Source organism: Xiphias gladius, chromosome 7 (assembly GCF_016859285.1).
Source record: "Xiphias gladius isolate SHS-SW01 ecotype Sanya breed wild chromosome 7, ASM1685928v1, whole genome shotgun sequence".
Taxonomy (NCBI): Eukaryota; Metazoa; Chordata; class Actinopteri; order Istiophoriformes; family Xiphiidae; genus Xiphias; species Xiphias gladius.
The window spans coordinates 11,520,187-11,541,532 of NC_053406.1; the positions used below are offsets into that span (position 1 = coordinate 11,520,187).

At 40.3% G+C, this 21,346-nt stretch overlaps 1 protein-coding gene across 2 annotated transcripts; it reads right to left on the reverse strand.

Moving 5' to 3' along the window:
• Positions 1 to 506: 506 nt before the first annotated feature.
• LOC120791560 (transmembrane protein 255B) lies at positions 507 to 20,904 on the reverse strand. 2 transcript variants are annotated; one of them, XR_005707696.1, is made up of 10 exons: positions 20,483 to 20,904; positions 18,572 to 18,711; positions 17,277 to 17,339; positions 13,234 to 13,323; positions 11,034 to 11,114; positions 10,719 to 10,804; positions 10,346 to 10,505; positions 6,492 to 6,596; positions 4,363 to 4,566; positions 507 to 529 (listed from the first exon to the last, which is right to left on the reverse strand). XR_005707696.1 is itself a non-coding variant. In XM_040130004.1 (9 exons), the coding sequence occupies exons 1-9, from the start codon at positions 20,544 to 20,546 to the stop codon at positions 4,417 to 4,419; spliced, it is 939 nt and encodes a 312-aa protein (XP_039985938.1). In that variant the 5' UTR covers positions 20,547 to 20,904; the 3' UTR covers positions 2,530 to 4,416. The 2 variants fall into 2 exon arrangements, 1 of the variants encoding a protein (XP_039985938.1); XM_040130004.1 differs by lacking the exon at positions 507 to 529 and having other exon boundaries at positions 2,530 to 4,566.
• Positions 20,905 to 21,346: the final 442 nt, after the last annotated feature.

Sequence of the window (21,346 nt, forward strand, 5' to 3'; positions counted from 1 at the left end):
ATTCCTGTCTCCTGTCTTGAGGAATATTTTGACATTTTAGGAAATGTGCTTTTGGACAGAGCCAGTCTAGCTGTTTCCCCCCTGTTGCAAGTCTTTATGCTAAGCTAAGCTGACCTGCTGCCTGTGGCTTCGTATTTTCCGTACAGAGTGGAATCAATCCTCTCATTTCACTCACTGTCATTTGACATTTTACCAAAATGTCAAACTATTGCTATAATTCCTCAATGCTCAGGAAATGTCTACTCTAAAAATAATAAATAACGAAGATGAAAGAAGTGAAAGATGATGTAGAATTATCACAGCACATCTGGAGGTGGTAGGCTTGGTAGATTCTACCGCACTGAAAGTTACGTAGCACTCATGCCTGTCAGGGTATTTTTTGGGAAATGCCTTTAACGAGAGGGTCGGACTGGTGCTTTAACCTCGGCTTTGCTCCCATCCGTCACTGTCAGCATCGTCATATGTGGCAAAACGCGGTCCTACGAGCTGTCTTCACTTGTATCAGGGGGGAATCCAGTTTTGAAAGTCTCTGTGACAGGAAAATATTTGTGTTTTAAGGGTCAAATTTATACCACAGCATGAGATGTCTTCATGTTACGAGAATACAAAGCTTCGCCTGTGAAGGAAAACACACACACTCAGAAATGGTTATTAAAAGTTTAATACAGAATACACACATTGTACTGCGACATGCTGCTTTTTAGATCCCCTTGGTCTGAGAACAGTCCTTATTGTGTACTGATGCTTGTACTTGCACTACCTCCTAACTTCCTGTCCCCTGCAGCTACTGGATATAGCTTAAAGGGTCAGGTCGCCCAAAAAAAACTTATGCCATCCCACAAAACAGAGGTAGAATTTGTTTGTCCTCCTCAGAGAATGACAGCAAAACATTACCTTGGAAAAACTCAACAGCAGCATGTCTGTCCTGAATTAATCTCCTTGTTACTTTTGATAATCCACTATTTGGACTATTTTTTCAGTTTATCTGCACACAAAGGAGAGAGAGTGAGAGACAGATGTGGCTGAAAGCTTTGGTGTAACCGAGATGTGTGTGCCTGAACACAGCAAAGATTCTGTGGAGTTCATTTTATTCAACAGTACAGAAAACTGCTGTGTCAGTCCGCAGAGTCTCATTAGTCGACTCCCTCCACAGAGAAATGTTTCCCAACCGTGTGACTGGCAGCCTGTTGAGATCATTGGATTTCTCTGTTGAAATTTGACCTAAGCTTTGTAATGCCTCTTATGTTCTTATCTTTTCATCTTTACTGATTTACTGCCCACGTAGAAGATGTTAAATCTCGTGGCGTTGTTGTTCTCTGCTCTGTTCTGATCCTTCCCAGCTAGCACCGGACGTCAATATAACTTCAGAAAGACGTTGGACGTTGCCATTGTAACGACTCTAATGTTGGACAGATGTTAAAATTTCATTGGAAATGAAAGTCAGGTTGATTTCAAAACCCAACATTGGCTAACTGACACTGTGACATTTAGCAGATGTTTGGTTTTGGTCACCATAGCTCACGACTAGTATGTGATTAATCTATGTCAAGATAGTGTTGGAAGGAGACGTTTCAAAGAGGTCGGATTTTGGTTACTCAACAACACAACTTAAAACCGACAAAATATCAATTTCTGCTGTCATCAGTATTCTATGTCAAATTGACGTGGTAATCTGACGTCAAAACCTACATTCAACCAAATATCAACATCTATCGACGTTGGTGGCCCGCTGTGTGCCTGCTGGGTTAGTTTGTTTCCACTGTGGGATCGTCATGTACTTCAGATTTGAAGATTAAAGCCAAATACTGTGTAGATTTTAGTGATACGATTTTATTTGGTGACTGACATGGGATACATGGGTTCAAAACTGTGTGGTGTTTAACTCCAATAACACAGCAGTTCCCTTTCCTCTTATTTGTTTTTCTTTCCACGCACAAGAGAGAGAGATCGAATAACAAAAAGCAGATTTGATTTAAATCGCCATCACTGAGGTTATGAGGGTGATTTTCGCGTTTTAAATGTGCGACACCTCGGTAGCTATGCACGAGTTTTGAAATATATGACTGTCGGCACAACATGCGTCTGGTGCGAACTCTGCTTTCATCACTGATGTACAGCAGCCATTTTCAACGTCGATGAAAGGAGTCTGACTTTTCCTTGCTAAGGGGACAAAGTTATTTAGGTTGAAACTGAGTGATCAACCTCAAGCATGATTTATTTTCTTTACACCTAATTATTCAGAGGCGACTTCAAGCTGCTCTGCTCTATTGACAGCAATGTCAGTCTTTGGGTTGGTCCATCACTTTGGTCCAGAAATGTCTCAACAGCCACTGGATGGATGGTCAATTTTCGTACAGATATTCATGGTCCAGAGAAACTAATGACATTTCCATCAGCATCAGCTGTACTTTGTCTTTAGAGCTACTGAGCTCATGTCAGCATGCTAACATGCTGAGCTAAGATGGTGAACATGGGAAACATTATACCTGCTGAACATCAGCATGTTAACGTTGACATTTGTGAGCATGTTGGCACGCTGATGTTTGCATTTAGCTCAAATGATGGCTTTAGACTTTGCTTGAGCTTCAGTTCTTCATAATTACAAAGCCCTATGAAATGTATCTTCATATCCTTACTTTAAGGAAATGAAACATTAAAGCAGTTTTGTATTTCTCTGTACTACTGGCTCCTCCCTTGCCAAAACAGTTCCCATGTTTTGTGGGATCCATCTCAGACAGTTTTTCTGATTTCCTCTCCACTTGATTTTTGATTGGAAGTGAAGAGTGTTTTACAGAAGCAAGGTACCCTGTGATTCCCGCAGAGCTGGCACACTGTCAGTCCTCCTTGTTTTTCCAAAAACATCTTGTTGCCAGAACAACCTCACACTCCTCAGGCCATGCACCGTTTTGTGTCTCATATGCTTCCACATTAACATGAAATGAACTGTGATGTGGAAAACACATCAAATTAACGTTTTCCATCTAAGACTAAGAATAGCTTGTAATAGCAGTGTAATGAGGCAATGTTTTCTGTCCAGATATGATCTGGTGTATATATCATTTACAAAGATAGCGTGTGTGTGTCAACCCAGCAATGGAACCAAATGTAATGACGAATGTGAGCTGCTGATTTATTCATAAAATATTGTCTAAATATTAACTAATCAAAACATCACTTTCAGTCACTGTTCACCAAGTAACATTAAATGGATTCAGTCAAAATATAAATATGTTGTATTCTTGTAAATGTGAAAGGTAAAATTTGAGCTTCATTTCCTGTTAATGTTTCCTTTCAAACCTAATTTTTATGAACCGTTTCTCATAAGACACAAACCCAAACAGCCAAGGCGACCTCTACATATACCGATCAGTCATAACGTTAACACCAGTTACTGGTTTTAATGTTATGACTGATTCGTGTACGTTGTCAAGTTCTTACACCTAAACCGGTTTTTATCCACCACATACAGTATATGATAACTTAAAGACTCCAGACCAATCTGTTTTGACAAATCATGTATTTAATTAAAATGTCCACAGATTAATCCATTTTGATGTATAAAAAATATTTGTGTGTGTCAGTAAGATCAGATTCCAGTTACACTGTCCTCGTTTCAGTTTAGCTTTTCGGTGACTGAAGCATCAGAGATATCATCAAGTCACCAGCCTAATGACGACGACAGTGAATCACTGTTGACACAGTGTGCAGATTTTCACCCGACACATTATGAAAAGTTCAGCATGAAGTACATTCGTGAGCCAAAATATGTTCTATAGGACAACAGGCGGTAAAATAAACATTACATGTACGTATGTAAATCGCGTGTCTGAGGTGCCTCATGGGACGTAAATCACTTAAACACACTCACACACAGGTGACACAGCACAAAAATGTATAGATATTTATTACAGAAACTTGCGTTGGCTGTATGGTGCTATGCCATTGATATTTTAACATTTTCATTTATGTTCACATGAGGTTATAACTCTTGACTGTGGATTCACTGATGATTGTGAAAGTTGAAGTTTGAGTTAAAGCCTTAACGGCCTCCTCACTGATGAAACACACTTATACATAACGTTTCATTTACAGACATTTTACAACTTAAGACCTTTATGTTTTTGAGCTAAATACAGTAAAATATGTTATAAATGTTGCATACAATTGAAACTAGCAGGAGGAACTTTCCATGAAACCTCCCATGTCTGCTTTTAGATGTTTGGGAAACAAAATCTTTTGGGATATTTTGGGATAAATTTCAGACCAGCATATAGTTCTTTTAGTTGTTCCAGCTTCCCTTACTCAAAACATCGACAGAAGTTAATGATAACAAAAATAATAATAATAAAAACATCTGTTTACCCCTATCTGGATGTGTTTTTCGGTCATTTTCTGGTGAGAAGCTTCTGGTGGAGCTCAGGCCGAGAGGCCGTGGACCCTGAAAGGCAGCAGGCTGCTCAACGGGGCGAAGGGAGCAGGATTGGACTCTGGGTGAGGATTTGACGATGAGGGAAAACTTTGTGAGGCAGCTGTCTTTTCTGCTGGAGGGAAATAGATGGAGGCTCCCTGCATGAGCAGGACAGGACAAAGGAAAGAGAGAAGAAAGAGAAGAACGAAACAAAGAAAGAAGCTGACCACAGACTTCAAGTTTCATGTTGTGTCTGCACTAAACGCTGCAATTTATCATGATCTATAAAAATTGTTGAGAGTGATCTCACAATAATTTCTAGTATTCTATACTGGTATTTCTAGTGCAGCATACTTAAAACTGAGTCCGTGTTTTGCCAATGATAAAGCAAGTAGATAACTCAAGAACCACTAACAAGCTTTTTACAAGCTTTCAGACACATCTCACTGATAAATTTCTACTGATGTCGATTCTGGTAAACAGCCGTATTAATGTTTATAAAGACTGGTTTCTTGTTCTTAAAATACAGCATTCCTGGTGCTAAACACATTGGTTTATTACACAGATCAAAGTTAAAATACCATAACCAAAGAGTGGACTGCAGAGACCTCAACAGCCCTTTTCCAAAACTTCTGTTTTTTCCACAAAAACTACTTTTTTAGATGCTTTTTTGATGAAACATTGTGGTTAGTGCTAACCTCAGAGGCAAATATATTGTATTTCCAGTGGCTGCTGAAAGCTTTCGATGTGAAGCAGCCGAAATACAAAAGTAACCTGGTGTTAGGAGAGTGAACGAGACTGATATCAACAGAAATGCTGGATTATTTCCGGTGAATCCCTCCTGTGTAGGTAATTTGCATCCAGCACAGGAATGGCGCACCCCACCACTAACAGTTAACTATACGGAGAGGTAATTGCAGAATGTAAATACACTGGATGACTATTGCAGAAACAATTTTTGACCATAAATGGACGACTATCTGATCGATGTCATCAGTGACATGTGCACGCATGTGAGGGGTAAAAAGAACAAACCGGGATGACTGACGGTTTTACACAACACTGTCCTATAACCTCAACCATGTGTTTATTATTGTAACCATGACAGGGAGGCTCCTCGAATCATAGCGAAGTACTTATTTTAGCCCAAACCATGATTTTTCGTATCTCAGGAAACGCTCCTTTGGGTGGTATCGGAGGGTGGGGACAAACGACCTTTATGGTTTAATCCTGGATTGACCGAGTTTCTTGTGAGTGAAGCTTTGCCTGTTTAAACTGCAGTCATCTATAATATGAACTTATGTACTAACATAACACATCTGGCAATGAATATCTGGTATATTTTGAGGAAAGAGCAGGATTTTCATGCTAATGTTACAAATACATATATAAGAGTGAGCGTGCTCTTTGTGTCAGAAACTGTAGTCCTTCTGTGAGTCAAGTCAGACGTCAGATCTGAACAAACAGACACAGATACATGTGTTTTTAGATTCAGTGTAACTTAGACTTTCCGAGGATATCGCTGTCTCTGATGTCAATCGTGAACAAAGGTCCAGAATTCCACGTAGAAAAAGCGTAGAATAAAGATGCTCCTTACTCACGTAAAAGTTGTGACATTTTTAAGGTTTCTTCAGCATCAGTGTAATCCTGTGGTAGTTTTCTGTACAGCCCAAGCATGAACTGCTAATAACTAATTCGGCATGCTTTTAATGCCAGTTTGCTGAATGTAAAGAAACAGAGACTTAAAAAAAAAGAAAAAGGCTCAATTTGTTTCAGTTCTGTCCACGGTGGAGCCCGCAGTGTCAGACTATGAAACTCTCTGCTTCAAAGGATGATTAATGGATGGATGTAGGGCAGAGGAGCTTTGTGTCTTTTGCATGACTCCAAGATGGTTGGTCTCACAAGCAAAATACATTCAGAGAAACACACGTACAGTATGTTTGTAATCATTAACTTGTGCTTGTGTTGGTGCGTGTGTGTGAGTGTGTGTGTGTGTGTGTGTGTGTGTGTGTGTGTGTGTGTGTGTGTGTGTGTGTGTGTGTGTGTGTCTGCGTGAATGTGTGTGTGTTCACTGCACACTGACTGGGTGGAGCTGCTGAACTGTGTGTCTGTTGGCGTCCATCAGCAAAGGAGCTGTAGGGGAAGACGCTGTGCTCTCAGAGGGCTCGGTCACAGGGCTGCTTCTCCTCTGGCATAAAGAAAGAGAAACACAAACACAGACACACACACACACACATCATTGACAGTCAGCATTGTTTATCACGTCTGCATCCCAAATGTCTAACCTCCCAAATGAGCATCAGGCCAGTTGGACACATCACAATTAAAACAAGTCTTGGTTTTATGACTAAACGGAGACGACTGTAATCTGCAAGATCAGCTCAGTCAGAGACACTTACGTCATGGAAGTGACTATTTATAGTAAATGGTTATTGAGTTAGATTTGATGGAAAAGGCTTGGCTGTTTGAAGGAAGCTCTCAAAAGAATCATTATCCACTAAACACACACACACACGAATATTAAAACTTAAGGCCCCTGGAAACTTGGTTACAAATCTGAAGTGTTTCTCTGTTGTATTAAATGTTCATGAGTCCACTAAGTCCATTAAAAACATCATTAGTTATTACTTCTTATGTGTTTAACAGTCAAAGTTAATCTGCTTCATCAGGACTCCCTTTTTTTTTGGTACATTTGTCACTTTGTGCACACAACTAGGGACAATCAGTCTTATCTGGCCATTTTTGTGCAGTATGCAACGTAACCTGCAAAAACCTTTGAAAACTGTGGGCCTCGGTGTTGTTTTGGTTTCCATGTGGGTGGTCAGTCTGAAGCGAGCTTGAGGTTAAATCCAAAACCACTGCAAATCTATAAATTTTACAAACTTGGTTTCCCTGTCTTTTGCGTAATTTACTGCAGCCAGATAGAGAAAAAAACAACATCTGCAAAGCAATTGATGGAAATAGTTTTACAATCATCTCATAGGTATGTAGAAATTATGGGATGTACAAATCTAGAGAATAAGTCACCACTCCCACAGTTATTGTCAACTTCATGGACTCTGATATTAAAGGTTCTGGAAAGAGATCGGTCTTAACATTTTGTCTCATAAATGGAAGTTAATTTGAGGTATTTACACCCCATAAGCATGTAAATATGGGATGTGAAATGTGGGAAAGCAACTGTCAGGTCAATGATTTAAGCAGTGAATTATATTCAATTTAAGAACATAAGGAAAAAACATTCATACAGTGAAAACACAGACTAATAACCGATACAAAGATAAAAGAGAGAACTGACAGTGGAGGGAGTCTACTTTCTAAATTGTAGCAGATAATGTCATTTACTGAAAGCATACTTTTGGCATGATATAATGAAAAAATAGTTTTGGCAGCATGCAGTGAAGGATGACAGCAGAATGAAGACTGCATGGTCTGTTGGCAGACTTCTCCTGCAGAGTTTGGGGTCAGTCAGACCAGATCGGCTCGATCTCTCTCAGCGCAGAGCTCAATGAGCTCCCCAAAGACCACAAAAACACAGAATCTCTGTTTTAAGCGGGCAGGGTTGGGGGATTTAGGACAGGTCTCACCTTTTAGCGGGATAAATGAAGCTACGAGTCAGATGGTGGTTATTGTTTTGGTTGGTTTTAGCCAGTCAACAGCACCGTGTAGAAGGGTGTTCACATTGTGCTCTACCCCTGTGATTTATAAGAATACTAAATTTTTGACCATGCTTAGAAACGCAGCCAGACTTGGGTTAAGTAGTTGTTTTTACTTTTTATGGGTGATTAAAGTTGAGTTTCTGTCAAGGGATATACTGTAAACCTGAATATTTAAATCAATAGCAAAGACATCAAGTTATTCCTTTCTTAAAACTGCACAATAAAAAAGGGTTTGTTGCTGTCTCTGAAATCTTTGTAATGAACTCCAGGCCTCTCCTGAACTCACTGCTTCACTTGTCTTTTCAGTGTAATTATCTTAAGCTTATCATGGTAAGATAATACTAACTAACAGGTCTGGAGACTCAGTTTACATCATACCCTGAGCCAGATATAATCTGTGCACAATCAGTCCCACATTGTGCCTGCATTTAAGGAAACTGAACAGCAAATGGACAATAATTTCATTCCCACATTCCCCACTGCTTTTTTTATGTAATATGTATGTATTTCTCCTTGCGCAGCTTGTGCATACAGAACCATAAGTTAAAGTGACTTGAGATCTGGAGGGTTAAGGCTTTACCCTGGATGCTATCAGTTTTCCTTATCACGTCAGACTCTGTGCTACAGGTCTTCTTTGTGGGACAGCTGGCTGGATATAATAGACTTTCTTCGCTGCCATTTCATTTTGATCTGCAGCTCAGCTCACTATAAAATAATGTAGTCCAGCATGTAAAAGTGGTTTTTCCCCACCTTCTTCACCTCGGGCAGATTTTTTTTGGAATTTATTTGGAAAAACTGCAAGGTGAAACAAAACAAGCAGCAGAATAGGAAAGATGCTGCATTGCAGGCACCGAGTGCAAAACAGAGGGTAAAGACTAAATGTTTGATAAAAGCATAGGTTATCTTTAACCTGCAGAGCGGCAAAGTAAGCTTGCACTACCATCTTGTGCTTGCAGCCCTGTCCACACTGTTTCACATTCCACCTAATTTTATGCCTTTTGCCACAATGTGAGGGAAAATAGTCCCTCACATTCAGAGACACCAGTAAAAGTTCTAAACAAGTCCACCCGTAACAAGGCTCGGCAGGCAGAAGCCGGCAAGGGCAAACAGTAAGCCAAGCCAGGGTGTGGGCAGTGGTCGGTAAGTGCAAGTAAACCAGGCAAATGGCCTGGTAGTAGATAGTCAAAAACAGCGCAAAAGAGGCCAAAAAGGCTTGAAAGCTCCAGCACAGAAAGAACAGTAGACAAACTGTGCTGGGATTGAGTAGAAGTAGGCCAGTGTAAATACTAAGATTTGATTAGGGAATTGGGAACTGGTGAGTAAGTGGGGGGGGGGGAGTCAGGTGTCTGAAAGGCGGGAAAACCGGGGTTACTGCAGAGCAGGAAGGTGTGGCAGGGTCTGAAATGACGAGATAGTTAGTAATATGGAAAAGGCAGCCAGGGAATGAATGAATGCATGAATGAACTGTGACAAAGGAGGCACGAATGCTTACATAGTCAGTGGAAGTTGCAAACATATGTGAACAGACACAGATTCAGTCTAGGTGACATAAATTTAGACGACGCCCCTGCTCACGTTGTTCTGGAGTTCCTCTGCAGCCTAGTGACCAAAAATAAATGAATGCACCTTTAAAGCAGTGGCGTGGGTGACTTTTACAGGTAGGCAAGCAGTGCCGAAGATCGGATTGGATTGCGAAAAACGCTGTCATGGTTTAGCTAATGTAGGGAACTGCGAGATACTGAGGCATAAGACTCTCCACCTGCACTTAGGATGCGGACTAAATGAATACATTTCAACGTAAACTAAGTTTTTGCCTGCAGAAATTCAAATGCACACTTACTTACTTACCGTGATAACACGCGAGCTAACGATCAAGTGTGTGGACACATGCACGTAACCGCCCCCGGGTTCGAGACGAGTCATCAAATATATTTTTGGATTTTGATATAAAAATACTCAAAAATGATTAACACATTAAGAAAGTAACAAGAAATAAATAAAGAATTGACACCGGGACACAGGATTAGAAAATGTATTTTTTCATTTCACTGTGTCTTCAAAGTCTGTGAGCCTCAAAACCCATCCCTTTTTGTGGTCGGAAATCATGTAAAAGTGACATTTCAATTTATTGTTAATAGTGTTTTATTATCAAAGTGACTAAAAGTACTTGAAAAAGCCTAACTTTGTTTTAACTGAGCTTAAGTGTACCAAATGTACCATGTCCACATAATCTGGATTTTCACGAAGGTGTGTCAGTGTTTGTCTGTGTGTGTCTTACCCAGTCCTTGATGCTGCCGAGCACCGCTGTGGTCAGAATCCCTGTGAAGAGGGCCACGAGGTTCAGGCCGGTGAGGGTCCAGATCAAAATGTAAAGCGTGAAAACTTCCTTGCAGCTTCGTACTCCAACAAACTCGTAGTAGTTGCTGAGGTAGCCTCCACTGCAGAACAAAACAACAGCTCTGTTTATCACAGGTGATTTTTAAATTGTTACAAAAGAAAATGAACCAATGGCAAGTCAAAGTCTGTGAGTTTGAAATGGTGGTCAGCATATTTTAGCAGATATTGGCTGTTGGTTTATTTAAACTGTGACTACATGGCAGTGGTAACAATACTCTGAGATAATATCGCAGGAGAACGGTGCGTTGTCTCACTTGGCGCAGTCGTACAGGTCGCAGCAGTAGCAGGTCCCACTTCGTACTGTCATGTTACAAGACTCCTTTAGATTCCAGCACGACACCTGAAAAAGAAAACACAAGTTCTAGATGTAGTCACTGTTTACCTGCAACTACGACAGGGAAAAGTCCAGCACAGCCTTAGGAGAAAACTACCTCCAAAGACTTATATTTCTATGAGAAAACAGGGTTATATCTGACCAAGCATAAGTGTAATTCAGATTGTGATAACTTGTCTGAATAAGTCTCTAGACAATATATTTTCCTCGTTTACATCTGTACATCTTTACTCACAGATGTGTAGAAATTCTCATAGAAGTAGCTGGTGCCCCCGCTGTAATACTGGCATCTCTCTGCTCTCAGTGGACGCATGTCCTGGCAAAAGTTAACAATGAAGAAATACAGTATTGTCCACACAACCCCAATCAACCTTAATTGAGAATAAAAATTAATTATAATAACATTTATGACACAAGATAATCCATATGGTCGTGTGTACAGAACGACCAAAACCTATTTGAGGCGAGTAAACAAGTGTTAAGTTTGGAGCTGGTGATAAACTGAAGAGGGCTTTTCTCAAAACTCACTCACTGCACTCTGAACTTTTAAATGGGGAAAATATGGTTCACCTCAGTGGAAATGGTTTCTCTGGGATTCACAGTAATGATGGGCGGTTTGGGTTTGGTTTATTGAGATCATTTTGAGATATTTCAGATTTCAACAGGGAGAGAACAACAAGGTCATGGACTTACTTTCATCATTGTTCCTGATTCTGTGTGTCTGGTTTGATTTTGGACCAACACCGATGTTGACTGGACCTACACAGGTTTGGAATATCCTTTCCCATTCATTGTATAGTGAAATAAAACATGACACAGGTAGAAGTATCCAGTTTATGTGTTGATTACATGTTGTGCTGTTGTCTAGTTGTTGATGATTTTTTTTTTTTGTTTTGTCACGGGACCCCCTCAAAACCGAGATGGTACATCTGAAGCCGTTTATCCTGACATAATAAATTTGATCCAACATTTCTTGAAGTATTCAACTATATGTATATGAATACATTGAACAAATAAATCGACTTTATTTATCGTATAGTACAAAAAGGAACGAAGAAACGTGGAGAAAAATATATGCCATCCTTATCTGGTATGGAATAAGCTAAAGACAGAAGAGATGTTTGCTTTTACCTCTTGCACATCGTAATTTACTACGCAGTGAAGAGAGTCAGTGCAAGAATCAAGAGACAACCTCCAACACACTAAAACACCATGAATTATAGTAAGTTTAAGAATTTATTCTAAAAGGAAGGTCTGCACTCATATCTCTTCTATATACTGTCAGCACAACACTGCTGTAATTATCACATTATATCATGTCATAATTTCTGAGGACAGCGCAGCTGCCATTTGTAGTCATAATCAATCAAAGTGTCTACAGTCTATGTAATTCTACTTTTAACTTTACTTTCAACTATAAAAAAAGAAGCCCGCACACGTGGTATTTTGTTGAAAATACAAAGATTTCAAGATGGCAGTGTGATTCCTCCACTGAATTTAATTGTGCAAAAATGCAATATCTCCTTCATAGGCGTTCCCTGATTTTTGTCTAAAACACAATGGCAAAATAAATCCCAGGGAGGGAACCCAGAACCATCCCGAGGCTTTTGTACTTTCAACTAAATGTCATATTTTCAAGGACTATGCTCCGTCTGATCAATAGAGTGCAAGATTCTTAAATTCCTTCACAGTCGGGAGTGTTTGCTCGTACTTTGGCTTTGCAGTGTGAAAAGGGGTTGTCTTAGTTGTATTCTGTAACATTTACAATTTAAAATGTAGAAAATGCCAAACTACAGTAATTAAAGGGGAGACAAAAAAAAAGACTCCAGTGTCTAACTGATAGTAATTGTAAATTAGATGTGAATAGAGAGACCTTACTGAAAGTAATGGTTGTCTCTTTCTGAATAGAGAGGGCGTCTTCTCAGGTCCCGCAGATCCAAATTATATTTATCTGTGCTTTGCTTTTTTAACCTGTTGAATGTTCTTTTAGAGGGGCAGCGCGCGCTTTATCACCGCAACATCCATCACATTCACTAACTGTCTCTGAAGATTCTCAGTCATCGAGGCTATCAGATGCCTGGGCGTATTAAGCCAAAGACAACTGGACCTTCCTTCAGTTCTTCTGCACTGATGGACCCTTTTGGATAAAGATGTATCCAAGACCAAAGAGAAAGTTTGTTTCTCACATTATGTTTTCACAACTGGTAATTTATGAGCTCATAAAAGAAAGCTGGCGAATGTTATAAAGACCGAGCTTCAATGTGTGGGAACTCTTTTCATAGACAAAATTGCGTGAAGCAATCTTGGCACACAGCGCGGGCCAAGAGGCTGTCCAGGTGCACCACGGTCAACCAGCACAGTGGTTGATTATTGCTTCACCGTCTACTGTTACTTCTTTGTTTCAACGCCCAGTACAGTCATCTCAGGTAACTCACCAGGTTTAATACAATACAGCCGCCATCGATCACCAGGCACAGAAAACAGGTGATGATCCCAAAGCTGAGGAATACAATCGCAGCCGTCAGCTTGAGGTGGAACAAAGGAAAAAGCACAAAATTATGATCTTTCAGTTTGTATAAGACAGGCTTACTGCAGATTGTTTTTTCTACACTGTAACAGACGTTTAACATTAAGTTTAAGTGTAATTATTACTGGATGTAATCCTGTTTATCTTTCCTTTAGTTTTTAGGAGAGGTCTTTGTATAAAATTTTAGCTTCTTAACTCTCCTGCACAGGCTTTTGTTACCTTTAATTCATGTATTTGTGAGCAACGGATATCAACCTCAGGATAGAAATATAACACTCTTCTTTGTTTAAACAGCAGCTCTTCAAAATCATAATATTATTCCTGGATACTTGATAGCAAACATAGCAAGATATCTGTGTTAACACTCTAATTTATCGCTGCTGACTGCACAGAGCTGAGACACTTAACAGACTATCTCTCCTTCATTCCTTCCCTTCAATAATCACAATCTCCAATTACCACATTCCAGACAAGTGTCAAAGGTTGAATAAATTGAATACGGAATATGAAGTTCCACTATCAATCATTATTCTGTGTGCCATTTCCTCTTACACTTCAAGTTCTTATCACAAATTTTGTCTCAGCAGTGAAAAGGATGAAAACATAAAACTAAATCCAAGGACAACCAGCTCTATCCACGAACTCCATCAATGGAAGTCCTGTCCAGAAATGCACTTTTTGTCCTTTGAGGATATAATGATGTGCTGTTTTTCGACATTTTTGACATAAACCCGGATTGTTTTGACAGCATCCTCTGATAGCACATCGGGTAAAGATGAAGTATTGAGCTGGATCCTTGAGTCTGCCTTGAGTATGAACTGCACCCTCATAAAAATCCATTGTCTGTTTTAGATCTCTTCCATTCCTGATTATAACTCCCTGAGCTTTTCTCAAGAGTGTTTTAGTTGGTTTCATGAGGTCCACATTTCTTGGATAAGTATTAACAGCAGTTACAGTTTATCTTTGACATTAGAGGGTCTTTTCTTTTGATCAGTGTCAAAAAATGCCAAATTAAATGTAATCTGATTCAATGTAAAACAAAAACACGTGAAAACTTCGAGGCAGGGTGAGTACTTTATATAAGCACTGTATATATTACTCAAGAGAAAAGACAGAAAGACAACTGACCATCCCTGGACACCAGGAGGTGGAATAAATGACTGCATAGCTGCACATGTGGAAACATGTGGAAGAGGTATGTAACAAATGTCAGAACTATAGTAGAAAAATAAATATTTAATCCAGACATGACATCTGATACATGGAGGAAGAGCTAATTAAATTTTGTTCAAGTTACTGAGAGAACCATTTTTGAATAACACAATTACCGCAAAACAACATAATTACTTCAGTACCTATACACATGGTTCTTTCTTAAACAAATCACATTCCTGTTCTCATATTGTAAGCAGCCATATATCAGTCATGACAGGCTAATGTACCTTGTTACAGAACTACCTCTTTAAATTGTTTCCCCGATTGTTTTCAAATGACACTGTTGTAAAAAGACAAAATTGTGTATGTTCTGTCAGTTGTGGGCAGGTAAGAACGGTCAGCTGAGTATGTTTTACAAATTTCAGGTTGAAAGGTTCAAATAACAGTGGGAATAGTTTCCTCATCTAAGAGCTGTATTTTAGTGAAGGGAATGCCTGTTGAAGGACTGGCCAGTAGATTAGCATCTTGGTCTGTTTTTCTATGTATTGCCACTGCAGTGGTTTACTGTGTGCAACATGTAAGAGCAGCAGTGTGCAGGAAACATGCAGTGAACATGCTGCAGTTTGTTAAATAAAACAACACAAACACACACTACATTCAGAGGCTATACAATGAATACCAGATTTTACATTCACATAAATTGACACACTTGTTTGATAGCTGTCAGTTATTTGCATCTGAGAAACATTTATCAATAAAGAACAGATTAAAGATAGCAAAGTTTTTCGGGTGAGAGCTTCTGGCCCAAAATACAATTGGGTCTTTGTCCCAAGTCAGGCCCATATACCTCCAAATCTGGGCTTATTCTGGCTGTTATCCTCTGGTGTTGGCTGACAGCCAGGAAGATTGTGCCAAAATTGGCCAAGATGTGGAAGTAGCATCTGACAGTCACGCTGTTTGTGGGACGGACCTGGGCCAAGTAACCATATATTGAGCCGGAAGAATCACACATATGTGGCCCAAGGATTTGCCTGAATAATCTTGCTATCTCCCCACCCCCTTAAGTGGATCAAGTCTCACACCGCATCACACATACGCACATACTATACATTTTACAGTGAATCACGACATCATCATGACTGTCGCCATCAGCCCTAAGGTAGCAAACTAATAAGCCATTTAGCCATTTGACATGCCAACAAAAGCCACTGAAGTTTGAGCAGACCAACACACTGTTAAATCCATTCCTTACACTTTTACATGTTTTTGATTGTGATAGGCAAAGAAAAAAGACACCACACTCTTAAAATGCAGTGTCGCATCTACAGCCCCATGTACACCATTTCAACATGTGTCAGAGGTCACTCCCTATTTAGCTACTAAATAGTGCACTACGTTTACTTTCCGACATCTTTTTTGAATGTCCGAATTCTGCGTGTGTTAATATATCCAATATATGGCTCCCTACAAAAATTCAGCAAAAGAACGGGGAAAAAAGTGTCCCTGACTAGAAAATTACCATTGTGTTTCTCTACAGCTGTCAATTATGACACAAAATTCTTAGTAAGTGTCTAAAATCTTTATTTACTTTATTTACTAATTTTAGTGAACTACTGAGTGTCTGTTATATAGGGGGTAGTGAATGAGTGAAGGAGGGACTGATTTTGGACACAGCCATGAAGAAATACAATCAATTTTTTCTTTAAACAAAATCCCTAATGTTACTTAACATAGAAACACAAACCTATAGGCTTATGCTATGGCCACCAGTTCCAATTACTTCAGCTTTGTTTCTGAGAAATCATGTTTTGCCTGTAATTTTGGCATGAGTTTAAATACTACAATACCCATGAGCCTCGGACACTGTTGCCATGGAGAGGACACGCGATTCAGAGCAGTGGTGAATCCAAAACGCTTCGTTATTACTGCTGAGTAAAAATGGGGTGTCATAGTTACTCAATTCACCCACAATTCACCCAGAGTTTAATACTATACTGTCTTTTGTGTTTTCAGTTTTCTCAACGCTGTCATCTTTAGCTTCCACCCTCTGGTAGCGGCATACATAACACAAACCGATCTCGGTGACTGGATGTTTCTTGCCTACATGCACTTTATTGGGATTCGTAATTAACAGCCACCTTTAAGTTTTTATGCACACAGGATTTACCTTCGACCTTTATTAGAAAACCAGCTATTTTCTAACAGAGTTCTTAATCTTTTGTTCTGATGATTGAGGTTGGAGTTTCATGCCCATTCAAGCCATATAAGCGCTCTAAGTGTGAGTCACATAACACTGTCTACGGGAAAAATGAATGGGACCTTTACATCCGAAACCAGCAGAGCCCAAATTGCTTCTTCCCACTTTGCATCTCCATTGCGACTTTACCTCTTGTGATACTGTTTTACCTCTAACTCCCAGCCAGGATTCATTGTGGTCTCCCACAAATATATGGAGATCTCTCCTTAAAAGAGAAGGCTGAGATGAGATATGCGATGAGATTTGAGAATTCTTACTGATTGATACAATTTGAAATTCCCTGCTATGTGTTGCAGAGCAGCACTAAAGGTCACCGTACTAACACACTATATCTCTCTCTTGGCCAAAATACACTCCCTCTTGGCAGGTCGTTGCTGGGTGTGCACAGAGAAAACATTAAGGAAAATTATAACAGAGGATGCAGGTGTGTGACTGTACATGTGTGTGTGTGTGTGTGTGTGTGTGTGTGTGTGTGTGTGTGTGTGTGTGTGTGTGTGTGTCAGATGAGGAGATACGGGAGGAGGAGCAAAAGATTATACCAGCTGCTTGCGGTTCTCTTCCAGGCGAAGTCCCAGAAGTCCTAAGAATGATCCAAGGGTGAGCTGCAGAAAACATAATACAGTATAATGAACACAGTAAGTGTCATGCAAAATAAAGAAATATGGTTCATTGTCATTGGAAACCGTAACACCTTGTTATGGTTCGGTTCTCTTCCAAGGTAGAAACAAGAGTAGGTCAAAACCTAGTGTGTGGCTGGATCGCATAGGTCAACATGCAAAATTTAGGACATAGTTGAAAAATTTGGCATAGAGAGGTGTGCCTGTGGGGAGAAAGCCTCGTGCCGGCGGGGCAATACTGGCGACTCTCTTCTACGGAAAGTAGCTAAGGTTTGTCCAAAAAGTCGCTAGATTTGTCGCTAGGTGTTTTGGAGAAGAAAACTCGCTAAAGGGGTCTGAAAAAGTCGGTAAATGTAGCGACAAAAGCGCAAAGTTGGCTCAATACCTGCAAAGGCCCCCCCCGATGATGCAATAAAAAACTGTGGGCCAATGGGGAAACACTCGGCCGGCCGACCAATGGTGCAACCTAATTACTCAGTCAGTAAGTCAGCGACAGACATTCGCACTTATAGGGCTGGCCTCGCTGTCCAGCCAAAGATCAGCACAATGAGGAATACCATCGCAACATTAGTACTTAACAGCTATAGATATATGGAAATTATGGTACAACTTAAAAAACATACAGTCTGTTTTATGTTACACACTGTTGTAAAATGTGTTCGAGATATAAAAATGATGCATGACTCAGGAGCAACATGTCTCGTATCCTGTCACAGAGTCATCCAGAAACTGATTTTGGTGAATGCAGTTTAGGGGGAAATTTGACAACACTTCCAAATGACCCATCATGTTCTTCCAGTTTGAAAATCAGAAGAAAAACTTGAATGCCAGCCGAGCGCCTGTTTAATCAAACCAGGGAGCGCTCATGTTGACATCTGACCCGATCACAAAACTGTCAATCCTCAGTTTCACAGCCTACCTAAAATTGTGTGTGTGTGTCTCAAGCCAATGCCTATTGGAGGACCACAATGAGCGAATCAAAACTGTTAGCGAGACTAAAGGACTGCAACTTTAATATCATAATGGATATGACATGCTGGAGGACTTTTTGACATGTTTCAAAACTTCCAGCTGACTTCCCTGGTAGCTGCAAACTTACAGGCCAACATTTCCGAGTTTTTTTTTTTTTTATTTTTTTTTGGTAAACCATATAAATGTATCGTCTCGCTGTATCGCACACATGGCGGGGGTTTGCCAAGAAATAAAGAACAACTTACAATAACTCCAGAGCTGTAGCCAGTCACGTTCAGGCTCTCCGTTCGGGTAGTTGTGTAGACCCCCAGCACCACCAGCAACAGGGACAGACCGAGCATTCCCAGCACCAGCCACAGAGCTCTCCCGACCCTCACCATCATCTCTGAGAGAGAAACCCCCGCCCCCCGTCGTGTTAGAAGGCACAGTGCAGGATGGATGGAACACAATAAACGAGACCCTTACCTGCATATTTCGGGGTCGGTGAGAGTTGGAACTTGGCTGTGATTGGCCAGCGAGCCCAGTCCCCGGAATACGCACGCAGCACGCTCGCATGACGCACCCCGAGAGACGGGTACACAGAGAGGTCCGGTAAAGGCCTCACGGATTTTCTGATAGTTATGCCCGATGACCAGTCACACACAACAGCTTGAATCTCTTAGTCTCTAATTGAGTAGGCAACAAATTGTTGTGGACAACGCAAAATATGTGTATGCATTACACACCCTTCAAGAAGACAGCTGTCGGCAAACATCCAAACACACTTATTAAATTTTAAATATATTTGAAAATATACTCAAATCTTATCAGCCATTCAGACGGCATTCATTATTCCCCATGCGTGCTTTCTAAAATAAACACCCAAGCTCAAATGACTCTGAGCTGAAAAACAAAAACAAAACATCAACACATTTGCCATGAAGCCTTAATATCAACTGAGAAAAATATCTCGAATTCCTTCCTTATATTCGGTGTCGTTGTTAACTGAACAACAAAGGCCTTGATTACAGCTGGTTACGACGAAAAAGAAAATGCATTTATTTACCTCGATGGAAATTATTCTATAGAAGTGATCTCAGCCCTAAAATTGGTACTGTAATATAATTTTAGGAGAACTTAATAGTACGAATAATACATAATATTCTTACCCTGCTGTTTTAATTCAACTTTATTTTATTTATTTGTTTTTTTTGCTTCATCATAATATTTTGATTATCTGCTTTTTACTAAGCACTTTGTGTTGCTTTTTATGCATGAATTGTGCTATATATATATATATATAAAGATTATTATTATTATTATTTACTGCTCTATGTGAAGGAATACAGTACAAATGTTGTAGTAGTACTGTAGAAATAAAATACCATAAATTACAATATCACCACTATTTACCCATTATTGAATAACAGATATATACATCAGTCATATTAAACGACATGTATGCAGTCCTCTGATTCTTCGGTTTCTATAGCAAAAATACAAATTGAAATGCATATTGAAAACAAACCCGCCTTCAGCAAGCCTACCCGCCTTACTCATGAGCACGTCTGTCATGGCTAAATGTTTTATTGTGAAATCATTCTCCACTCTGACGCATCTGAGAGGCAGACCCCCCCAAAAAAAAAAAAACAGTGGACTGCATCACTGAGCTTTTATAATTGACCAAAAGTATGCACCTCGTATTATAAAACACACCTTACTGTGGTGAGGTAAAGCGTCGCCTGTCTAATTGACTGATCCCTTGTAGATTCTAAATTTTAGAAAATACTTTTAGCATGCCCCGACCTTTAGTGATACCGTACGAGTTTGTAAAAACCGTTCTCTACAATGTGAACCTGTTCCAATGTCAAATGCAACTGCTTGTGAAATTAACAACTACATCCATGCACAAAAACATCACTGTCGCCGCTACAATTAACCTACCGATGGGTAATTACTCCCTCTCTCTCTATCTATAGCCGTAATTGGGCGTGCAGCAAGTTAAAAACACATTCAGTTTGAATGCAGTCGAGTCATTAGGCTGAATCTCACTAGATCTCGAGGAATGATAATATGATTTAGGTAAAACACACATTCATCGCAGCTGCCCCTGTCACTACGATAGGCGCATCGATGCACCATCACATCACCATCACCTTCCGCTCCCGGGAAATTACCTGCTGCTCGGCTCTTGGGCACTGGTTTTTCCCGGCCCACTGCTCCCTGGATCCTCGCAGTCATGATAGATCCACGTATCTGAAAAGGAAGTTTTAACACCCTGGGAGCTCGGGATTCCCGATCCGCTAGTTACGGTGCAGGCCCGCAGATCTTCTCTCAAAGTTTCCTGAAGTCCCGAGCAGCACAGGCATCTACTGGGTGGACGTAGGTCTGCTTCAGCGCAGCACAGTGTGCAGCGTGCGAGACTCTCCGGCCGCTGCTGCAGGCAAACACGGTCGGGAACGTGCCTTTCTACTGCTGTCGAAGCACTCCTGACAGTTTCAGAGATAGAGGGGCAAGCGTTTTTGTTTTCTTTTCTTTTTCTTTTTTTTTCAAATAACTAAAATTGTAGTTTTAAATCAAGTCAGGCCATGGGTTTAATGTGATGCTGCAGCAGAGTGAGGGGGAGAACATGGGAGATGTTCATGCAGGATTGGTCTCCTATGGGAGCTGCAGGGCCCCTATTAACACCATGTTCCTCCCACTCCTTACGAAATGCATACAGTTGTTCTATGCCACAGCTGTGTTCAGTCCTATATGTGCTGCGTGGTGGTTGAATGGAACACATTTATTTGTGAATATAAAAACACAAAAGTGAACACTGAAGGTCTTAAAACTACATTTTCACCCCTGTCCAAGACAGGGTCTCAAGACTTGGTACTAAAGTAGCAGCAATGTTACAGTTGTACTGTGTTTTCTAGTGCATGTTGCCAAACAGATTTTCAATTAAATTAGCACAAGCCGGGTGACCCAAAGTGAGCATGTTGGGCCCCCTGGAGTCTCAGGACTGTTGCATGCTTTGCCCAATTGGTAATCTAGCCCTC